Source organism: Ipomoea triloba, chromosome 7 (assembly GCF_003576645.1).
Source record: "Ipomoea triloba cultivar NCNSP0323 chromosome 7, ASM357664v1".
In the NCBI taxonomy this organism is placed as follows: Eukaryota; Viridiplantae; Streptophyta; class Magnoliopsida; order Solanales; family Convolvulaceae; genus Ipomoea; species Ipomoea triloba.
The window spans coordinates 18,003,096-18,014,863 of NC_044922.1; the positions used below are offsets into that span (position 1 = coordinate 18,003,096).

Consider the following 11,768-nt stretch of genomic DNA (forward strand, 5'->3'; position numbering starts at 1 on the left):
AAAATGACTTTTGAAAATCATTTTTTATATTAAGTTGTTAACGGTCGGCGCCAATGTACTAGTGCATCATGTTTAATAACATTAATCATTTACTATATTTGTAATATTTATTTTATATGTTCATAAACATAAACATTAATGTACATAAAATTAAACTGTAGTACATTATATCTATTTTCATTTACTCTATAGTAGGTTCATAATGTTTATTCTCTATATACAGAAAAATAAAGTTTAATGTATATAAACATTAAACTATAATATTATTAATATACATGTGTCATGTGTGCATCATATTTAATTACATTCAACAAGTATTTTTCTTTTTTTTGAGAGTACATTCAACAAGTATTATATGTTCATAATATTTGTTCTATATGATTATAAATCTAAAGCTTAATGATATAAACACTATAAACTGCAAGTAAATCATATATATTTCTATTCGCTTTATAACAAGTTCATAATGTTTCTTTTTATATGTCCATAAAAACTAAGTTTAATGTAGATAAACATTACACTACATGTGCATCATGATTGTAGTGTGCAGTAAAGAATGAGAATATATAATTGTTAAAAATGCTACCTTGAAACAATATATATTGTTTTACATAGTGATTCACTTTGTAAGGTAAACACTGATCTATGATATAATATTATAATGACAAATATTTGAATACACCCCCCAAAAATCAAATTAACTTATAACAATTAATGCCCCATCGACGTAAAAGTTGTGGAGTATCCTCTTTAAAAAACTAGTGAAAGTTGTGGAATACCCTCTTTTAAAAAAATATTATTTATATCAATTATTGAAAACCCATGAACTAGCTAGATAACCACATTATGAGTTATCAAATTAAGTCACATCCAATCAAATAATATAATGTTTACTATAATCAATTTAATATTAGTACCATACATATATATACTTTTACTTAAGATTTTAATTATTATTTTTTAAAATAAAGAAAGCAACCCTTGCTCAAAAATCAAAATGTTATCTCTTTCTGACGTTGCATTCCACATTCGTAAAATGTAGAACTAGTATAGTAGTATTAATAATGAGCACAACAATAGAATAATCTCTTCCTTTTATAGGTGAAGGAGAGGGGCAGTTTAGGAAGAAGATGCTTTTGGGTGGAAATGAAGCAAACAAAAAAAAATCCATATCTCATTAGAAAGAGTTGTATTGGAGACCGCTTATTTCACGACAGTAGACATACATGTCATATGTTAAGCCCCGTTTGATTTGTGGAAAATATTTGAAGGAAAATTAAAGTGAAATTCCATGAAAAAGTAGTTATTAGGAAGATAATTTTATTGTTTGGTTGGTGAACAAAAAATTGCTGGGAATAGTATTTCTATTGTTTGGTTGGATTTATAATTGTAAGGAATAACGGCTGTAAAGACCTATATGCCCCTACAAATCAAGAAAAAGTAATAAAATTAACAAAGGACACAAAAGGTAAAATAGTCCATCCATACTACTTTTTCTTCCCATCTTCCATTGAAAACAAAATCCTTGGTAATTTGAGGAAAACATCTACAAACCATATTTTCCTCCATTCTAAGGAAAACAATTAGATATTGGTGTTGGTTAGAGTAAGAGGAGTTTAAGTCGTTTAAACATTAGATCAAGAGTTTTCAAATAAGGCATTACTGAAATTCGGTTGAATTAGATATTGTTTGACAAACAGTTAACAATTAGCTGATAATATATTGTGTATAATAATTTTGACTAGCGGATTGCATTTGCGGTTTGTTAATTGTTATAAGTTAATTTGATCCCTTTGTATGAGATCAAGAGTACCACATCAAAAACAAAATGAAAGATGGGTGTAGATGAGCTCCACTTATAGTGGAGCTCAATGCCCCTCCCTCATTTTGTCCTTGCACATTTGATATTTCCACATTGGATGGTCACATAAGAGGAGCCTTAAGGCTTCAAATAATAATAGTTTTATTTTTTTTTTATAAAATCTCTTAGGAGGGTATTTTGAAAAAGAGATTTTTTTTAGATGTAAAATTCAAAACATGATTAAAAACAACGCTAAAAAAATTTTAACCGAATCGCTAATTAATAAAATTACTTTTAACATTTTGACACGAGTAAAACACTAAAAATGATTAAATTCACTAAATTTTAACAGATCCTTCAATAATTAAACAAGTTCTTAATTTGATTCACTAAAATGTGAATGCCATTAAAAAATATATTAAAAAAAAAACTGCATTTCAATACTCAAGCAGGTTTTCAAGGACAATGTGGCCCTCTTCAGGCTCTTTCTTTTTGTCACATATTTGACCCACCAAAATTTTATCATGTCCTAAAAGACCTCCATGATAAATTCCAATCTGATTTTTGTCCTAGCTCTACTAAAACTGCTTCCATTTATTTATTTATTTTCTTTAATTTAGAGATGAGCAAAATGGCAATTTGATTCAAAATTGAACAAAATTTAATGTATCAAATGATGGAATAAAATATAATTTTGCCTTTTATTTTTATCCCGCCACGTCAGATGCACATAGGCATGGTGTTGGATAACAAGGAATCTCCGGAGGGCATTGAAGTCAATACGAAAGCGATAATATTAAGAAATTGAATAATTCATCGTTAGGCGCTATGGCGGCTAGGCAAGGGGCACAATTGCAATATCAAACTAGAGAAGGGGCGAAAATTTCTCCCATCCGTATATAATTTACGAATCCTATAGTCTCTATTTTCTCGAAAGTTGAAAATTGGAAGTTGAAAGTTGAAAGCCGCTGCTTTCTCTTCTTTGTCGTTCCGCGATTCCAAAAGCCACGACCCTGATTCTCTAGGTATCCGCTTTCCTCTCTTTCTGATCCAATCAATGTTATCACATCTTTCTCTGCCGCGATTTTGCCTTCTCTTCGTGATTCGTGATTGATTACGAGAAATGCGTGTGTTTCGTGCGTTTTTGCGGTTGTGGGTCGTGTGGATTTGGGTATAATTTCTGATTTTGATCTTTTGTTGTTGCAGATTGATTGGAGTGCACCTGTAATTGCCTTGGGGAGTGATTATTTTCCATAAAGATTCAATTTTTAATTCTGTAAGTATTGTTTCTGCTTCTCTGTTTGGTATTGGATTGGGTTTGTCTTAAATGCTGTTTGTTTTTCTCAGTGGTTGCTGTTTGATCGTTTTATTTTATTCAATTTTTGGATTTCTTTTATGCCTTGGTATGTGAAAAGATGCTTTTAGGGCTTTAGTTTTGGTTGTTGGTTGTTTTGGTTAGGATAGTAGGCGTTTACTCAGATTTGATTTTAAGTTTCTTTGAATATGAAAAGGGAATATGAATTCAATTGATTATTATTTCATCAGTAGACTTATTTTTATGTGGTTGTATTGAGAAATTACACTTGACTATAAGGTGATCATGTATTGTTTATGAGATGTTTGAATAAATATATGATCCGCACATGTAGGCATATAGCCCTAATATGAATGATGTAAATGTGAACTGATAGAAGCATTTTGTTGTATTGTTTATATTTCACTATGTATTGATGATGCTTGATTAATAAATTTAAATGAACATTGACAGGTAAGACTGAATGATCTAATGGAATCCAAAGGTGGGAAGAAGATATCTAGTAGTAGTAGTAGTAGTAAATCATTGTTCTACGAAGCTCCCCTTGGTTACAAAATTGAAGACGTTCGACCAAACGGAGGAATCAAGAAGTTCAGATGTGCTGCCTACTCCAACGTAAGTGTGTGGGTTTACATGTTCAATAACACTTGATTTTGGTTTTCCTTTCGATATCACGCTGATATTGCTTTTTTTTGTTTGATCCTTCTCTGCAGTGCGCTCGCAAACCATCCTGATATTTCTAGACTGGTGTTCTGATCACGTCTCTTGACGTGGTGCTACTAAAGCAATACTGTTTTTCTATTTTTCCCTTTTATTTTTGTTTTTCCAACCCTCATTCCTTTTCTTCTTTCTCGTGCCACTTTCTTGTTTTCTGTTTTTTTTTGGGCGTCTTTCTACTTGGTCTTCGGTGAAACTGTGTCTTGCTGCAAACAACTGCATTTTAGAAATGGCGTTGCCAGTCTCTGCTATTGGATTTGAAGGTTACGAGAAGAGGCTTGAAATTTCGTTTTGTAAGCATGGCGTCGTTGCTGATCCTAAATGGAAGGGCCTTCGATCTCTTTCCAAAGCACAGTTGGATGAATTCCTGGGACCTGCTGAGTGCACAATAGTTTCTGCACTGTCAAATAAGTATGTGGACTCCTATGTCCTCTCTGAATCAAGCCTCTTTGTTTATGCTCACAAAATAATCATCAAAACCTGTGGGACAACCAAATTGCTTCAAGCAATCCCGAACATGCTGAAATTGGCGGGTTCCCTTTCTCTGAAAGTACAGACTGTGAGATACACCCGTGGGAGCTTCATTTTCCCGGGGGCTCAGCCATCTCCTCACCGATGCTTCTCAGAAGAAGTTGCTGTACTGGATGGCTATTTCGGAAAGCTTAGATCAGGAAGCAAGGCTTATATTTTGGGCAGTCCTGCCATATCACAGAAATGGCACGTTTACTTTGCTTCGAACGAAACTATCCAGCCCAAGAACCCTGTTTACACTCTGGAAATGTGCATGACCGGTTTGGATAGGGAGAAAGCTTCCGTCTTTTACAAGAATGGATCTAGCTCTGCAGCCCTCATGACTGTTAAATCCGGCATTAGGAAGATCCTCCCTCGGTCTGACATATGCGATTTTGAGTTTGACCCTTGCGGGTATTCCATGAATTCTATTGAAGGACCCGCGCATTCTACCATTCACATTACTCCTGAAGATGGATTTAGTTATGCTAGCTTTGAAGCTGTTGGATATGACTTGAAAACCGTGAACCTAGCGCTCTTGATCAAGAGAGTGTTGGCCTGTTTCATGCCAAAGGAATTCTCCATCGCTATCCACAGTGATGGTTCTGGTAAGCTACTCGAACCCGTTAGCTCTCTTGACCTAAACGGCTACTGGCTCGGTGAGAAATGCAGTGAAAACCTTGGAACTGGCGGTTCCATCGTCTACCAGAAGTTCATTAGGACTTATGCCTATTGTTCATCCAGGCCTGTTCTGAAAGGCTGCTCCCTGTAAGTGGAAGAGAAAGAAGAAAAGGAGTGATTACTTTGGGTTGTTTTTTGTTTTTTGTTTTATTTTTTTTACTGTTTATATTATGTCTGTTTTTTTTTGTCTTGTCAGTTAAATAAAGAGTTTATAAGCTCATCTCAGTCATTGCAATTGTGTATCTGTGCCCAGTTATGGGCTCCCACTGTATAATGGGCCTAGCCCATACGTTCTTTGTATTTGGTATACCTGTCATGGGCTTCTTGTTGGGCCTATATACCAAACGTAGTCACATTTAAGCCAAGGCTTTTGCTTCAATGAATATTCAATACAGTGTTGATGAATGTTATTTGAGGCTCAAAATTCCTGAAGAGTTTTAGTGGGGGTGGTGAAAGTAGTGAGTTTTTGTGTATCACAGACTACACAAACTTTTCTGAGGTGAAAAGACTACATTTTGTCACCTTTTACTTTCGCTGTGAAAGGTTATGATTCTATGTTGATTCACTTTTACTTTTGGGTAAATGTGAGAGATGTATTAATATATATTTATATATATATATATATATATATATATATATATATATATATATATATATATATATATATATATATATATATATATATATATATATATATATATATATATATATATATATATATATATATATATATATATATATATATATATATATATATATATATATATATATATATATATATATATATATATATATATATATATATATATATATATATATATATATATATATATATATATATATATATATATATATATATATATATATATATATATATATATATATATATATATATATATATATATATATATATATATATATATATATATATATATATATATATATATATATATATATATATATATATATATATATATATATATATATATATATATATATATATATATATATATATATATATATATATATATATATATATATATATATATATATATATATATATATATATATATATATATATATATATATATATATATATATATATATATATATATATATATATATATATATATATATATATATATATATATATATATATATATATATATATATATATATATATATATATATTTCCATTTTGGATACAAGTATTTTTTTTTTCAGTCATGATAGAGCCATTAGCCCATTACTTGTAGCCATTATATTTCATTTATTTGTAATAATTTACAAATTACACAGAAGATCGGATTGTTATACCGTGGATTAGGGTCCACAATGCATTGTGAATCCTGGTCTGAAACGATGTCGTATTATAATTGTAATTTGAACAACAAAAACAGTGATGAAGAAATAAGAACAAAAAACACAAATTCATTAGATAACAAAAACACAACAAAAGGTGAATACAACAAAAGTTTTTTTCAATCGGTTTTTAATAAAACCCTAAATCAATTAAACTTGTTGAAATCGGAAAAATAACAAAAGAAAATATGAAGAGACAAAAATGCCTTTACTAAAAATAGGAAAAGTCATGAGAAGGACTAAAAGTGTCCAAAAATTAATAGTCTGGGATGTTAAATGGCAAAAACGATAGTATGGAACTAAATTTATGGCAAAAACGATAGTATGGGACTAAATTTAGAATTGTCACCAAAGACAGGGGACTTTTGGTGGAATTAACTCATATTTAAACAACATTGTGAAATTTGAAAATCATGAAACATAAGAGATAGACTTATATTCTGTGTATCCTAACATTAGAATGCGCAATCACATCAGAACTTGTATTACTAGCATGAATACATAGAACGACGGTTGCCTAGAATACACAGAATGTCTCTCGAATGCACAAACACATCACAACCTGTGTTACTAACATGAATATACAGAACGGTTGTCTAGAATACACAGAACTCATCCTCCTAACATGTTGGTACGGGGTGTCCGCTGTATAAATTTTCCAGAAGATCTAGGCTGCACAAGGAAAACTCTATGCGATGGGCTCAACCGTTATGAATAAGGTAATCTTTGTGTGAGAACGTCTCACGGGTCTCAATCCGGGAGACAAGTTGGATCATTGATTATTGGGTCAAATCTTTGATTAATAGGTCGAATCTTTGGCCTCATTAATCAAATATCTGACCATTCTCACAGATTGAGACCTGTGAGACGGTGCAGTTTCTATGGGTCGGTGGGTGGGTGTGAGGGGGGAGGGGGGTGGAGGTGGTAGAGAGACCAATTGGTGTTTTATGCAATCCTATACTCACAAGAAAGCCAGAAGCTTGCAGCCAAATGCCTGTAAATGCTCATCTGAGTATTATTGAGTAGTGAGATATAAGGCAGAATGGTCAGACCTGTCTGTGTAACGTCCTGGTCAATACCCCCCTCTCTCTCCCTCACTATAAAAAATGAATATGAAGGACAGGAAAAAAAAAAAGGCATACAAAATGATTTTTAGTACATATGAAACTAGATCTACTTGTAAACTTTGGACTGTTTATTACGGATGAAACATGTTTGGAGCAAAAACTGTCATGTTGTAATGCTTGAGAGGGACTCGAGAGTGGCTAAGATAAGATAACTCATCAGAAGAGTGTTAGAGATCTCCTGTTTCATATTGTTAGATCGACTGAGTAATTTGATCATATTTTTTTGTGATTTCTATTGTCTTTTTGTGGCTCGTTCTCCGCATTATTATAAGTAGATAAATAAATCTACAGCTTCTAATTTAAAAATTAAAATTTATATTATTAGACTACAAAATCTTTGATCGGGCTGTCTCGCAAACTAATGGGATGTTATGCTAAGTTTCAAGCAAAAGAACTAACCCCATTTGCATACTTATTCTCTCAACCTTATCCAAAGCATCATGTACGTTTTAAATCACTTCATTTCCATCAATTAAGGTTAAATCATATCGTTTAGGACAAGATTTGGAGCCAAATAAGTAGAAAAATAGATCTGTCATCAATAATGTGCATGTGCCTAACTCCAGGGATAACCCTCGAGAGGCAGTGATGAGTGAAGTAGGGCTTAATTTCAGGATAATATTGTACTTACATATGAACAATGGTCTTAATTATTAATTCAACCAATTAAATATCTACATATTTTAATCATTATTTTTTTTTCGATCAAAATCATTATTATTCTTCACAAATGATTGTCTTATATATATTAGCTTCCATATTTGCACATGTAGTGCCCCGATGAACAACTCAGTTGGTTAACAAATTCAAAATAAGTTCATAAGTTTTGTTTGGGTTGAGCGGAGGCTTGGAGAGCCGAGTGCAACATCTAATTGCCATCAAAATGTGACACCGACTCCTATTCAATTATAAAAAATTGTACATTCGCTACTAGCTATCACTTTTTCCGTAATGGTAATTGCTTGATCATAATATTTTGCTAGCAGTTACATGGTGTATGGTTTGAAGGATTCGAATTCTACTATCTCAGAATTTACCTTATTCACTCACCTTCGAGATTGGATCGGAGCATTTAGCAACCTCAATAGTTATAGATTTTTGTGGGGATTTTTGCCGGCCATGTAAGAGAGAGAAGCAAGTGAGAAGAGGAAAAAATGAGAAAAAAAAAAAAAAAGAGGAAACAATAAATTCTGACAAAAAAAAAAAAAAAAAAAAAAACTAAAGGCGCTATGCGCCCAAAGGCAAGTGCACTATAAGCGCCTTCCGTGCGCGCAGATTGCTGCACACGCACAACAATCTAGGCAAATTTTATCTTTTCCTTTCAAAAGTGGACCCCACCCAAAAATCATATTTGCAGGAGAAAAATCTAGCCAAAAATCCCTTTTTCCATTAGATAAAAACTAATTTCTAGTTTTTTCTTCCTTACAAATTGAGTAAAAACCAATATTATGGTTGCTATTAGAGCCCTTAAAGATGGTTTGAAACTTAATATATATTTAATATTTGCATGTGTAGTAGTTGGTATGGATTCCAGCCATAGCACTGCCTATTATCCCCTTTAAGAATGTGATTAGATTGTATAATAATAGCAATCATTATTAGTCAATGGATTCCCAACAGTAGATTATATAGTGGCAAATGTTGTTTGTCGGCTTGCTATACGTAATTTTGTACTTTAATTTAATGTAATCTTTACCTTTGTCTTTACATGCACTTGCTTTTGATAATGGGCGTTAAATCAAACTAAATAGTGGATTAGTTAATATTATTAGTATTATTGAGATGTAACAGCTGGAAATTATTGATCAAGTGCAATCAATATGGGATCTTTTTCTCCATTTTTAATTTAACTTTAATTTTTTTAAAAAGATTTTTCTATGAGATTGTAGGATAAAAAAACAAAATTAAATAAGAGAATAAAAAGAATGAATGAAATCAATAGTTATGTTAGTTTTTGTCTTCCAAACTAAATTAATGACTAGCCCTTTTCTTTCAAAAGGAAAATAATGTTATTTGTATCATGTTTTTTAATTTGCATGAAATTTTGTACGTTGTGATATAATTTGTGATAATTATTATAATTTTTCATGCAAGTAGATGGAGTGTGATGTTGAATTAGTTGAGATGGCATATGGATGGGAGATGATATGTATCGGGTCTATTATGGAATCTCGTGGATGCATGTAGATTAGAGATGGAAGACAATGAGATATCTAAGTGATGCATATTTATTTATAGAGAACAGAATATGGTGGCTGATGGTCTTACATATATACAAGCCTTTTGCTCTAACGTAACATGCTTGGTGATTGTTGGTGTTACGTTGCTTTTCCTTATAAGCTACGATCCTTTTAAAAAAAAAAAAACTATCACAATTTATCATATTCAATTCATTTATCGCCTATTCTTATTTATTAATTAACTTTACTATGAATTAATCATCATGTCAAGTGATACATAATTTAATATGAATAATTTAACACGACTGACATTACAAATTTTACTCCTTAAATGAGTTCCATAATTTAATATGAGTGTACAAAATTTAAGTGAAACTAAATACATTTCACTTTTGAGTTTCTCTTGCCTTGGTGTGCTACTTTCCTTATTTTTGTTGTACCATATAAATGCACATTGATTCTTTACTGATAACTTCAATGTAGCAATTTAAAAAAATAAATTAAATTAAGTTGTTGAAACTACTTCGATCCGATAATAGTTGATGCCTTCAGCACAACTTAACCGGCCTACTCATACCAAGCCCCGGCCCATATATAGAAACAAACCAACCTCACCAAATACATTATCTAAGCTACACATCATAAGTATCATTTGTTGTCATCTACATTGGATATTAGGTTTTGAAAAGGTGCATGAAATTCTTGTGGAGAGAAAAAAGGGAATTATTACAAGTGTTTAGAAGTATTCTCTCAACTTTATCTGGTGGGATTACATGTAAAGGCAAGGTGGTGAGGTATATACATACATATATATATGTGTAATTATTTATTAGAAAGGAATAAAATGTGAAGACTGTTAGGCTTGTGATGAGGGCATCTTCCAAGCTTTTTAAAGGAAACTTCTTGAAAGGTTCAAATGGCATGGGAATATATACTCACTTTGGTCACATACATATTGCAGGGCATGAGCACATTGGAAGGCCAAAAACACATTATATTTTACTTAGGTAACCAATTCAAGATTCCTTAGCTTTTTCATCCATCCAACTATGGATAGTACCTATGGATTTGAATGGTTTAGATTTTTAATTTGTACGCCTAATTCTTTTTTCTACTAGTTAGGCAATTACTTTTTCATAAAGGTAATATGCTGGATACAAATTAAATATCTGTACACAACTCTATAGAGGTTGACGAGGCCTCATTTGGTTAATTCTTGGTGAGTCAGTGGATTTCACCCGTTCACAAATAGCTAACTTTATTGCTCACCCTATGCGAATCTTGAATTATATTTAATTTAAATGGGTTGATAAACTTCGAAATTTAATTTAAAATTTTCTCAACTCAATTTGATATGCTCAATTGGTCAATTTTCCACTTATAAACATTAATTATATGTGGTGGCAACTTAGACTTAAATGGTTTTTAGTTTAATTTAATCATATTTAATATATATATATATATATATATATATATATATATATATATATATATAATATATTACTCTATTAAATATATTTATGGGGGACAAATAAGTGTGCATATTGGATGATCTCTGACTTTGCGTCCTCTTAACTTGGGTTGCAGGACTTGCATGCAAGCCGGTCTTTGATGATGAACTCTCTAAGGGAATCCGCTCTCGTTTGGCATCCGATGCCATATGAGAGTTGTTTCACTTAAATTCATGTAGTTTTTTTTTTTTCTAATTTCTTTAATGTCTTTGTATCAAAAAAAATTGTACAAATACATTATCATAAAACTTTTAGATATTCTCAAGGCAATATGTATTTAGTGAAATTTTATAATTGTCAGGATCAAGTACTTACTACCAGGGCCGGCGCACAGGGCCCCCAACTTTTTGGGGGCCCCTATTTAAAAAAAAATAATTTATTATATATGTAGTATACTAATATAATAATATTAGGCAATTAGTTTCCAAGAAGTTCACGCAAGAAGCAGCAACTCCTTTTCTTTAGGCATTTTTTAGGCAATTTAGGCAAATTAGGCATTTTTATTTCCTTCTATGTCACGCGGCAATTCTAGGTATTCATATATACATACATTATATAATTGCA

The 11,768-nt window shown here is 31.6% G+C and overlaps 1 protein-coding gene and 1 long non-coding RNA gene across 2 annotated transcripts; both read left to right on the forward strand.

Moving 5' to 3' along the window:
• The first annotated feature begins 2,635 nt into the window (after nucleotides 1–2,635).
• LOC116025561 lies at nucleotides 2,636–3,082 on the forward strand. Its single transcript, XR_004099697.1, has 2 exons — nucleotides 2,636–2,826; nucleotides 3,008–3,082. It is a non-coding gene; the product is annotated as an uncharacterized LOC116025561 (long non-coding RNA).
• A 774-nt stretch (nucleotides 3,083–3,856) lies between these two features.
• On the forward strand, nucleotides 3,857–5,434 carry LOC116025560 (S-adenosylmethionine decarboxylase proenzyme-like). Its single transcript, XM_031266826.1, has one exon. The coding sequence runs from the start codon at nucleotides 4,063–4,065 to the stop codon at nucleotides 5,113–5,115; it is 1,053 nt and encodes a 350-aa protein (XP_031122686.1). The 5' UTR covers nucleotides 3,857–4,062; the 3' UTR covers nucleotides 5,116–5,434.
• The last annotated feature ends 6,334 nt before the right edge of the window (nucleotides 5,435–11,768 follow it).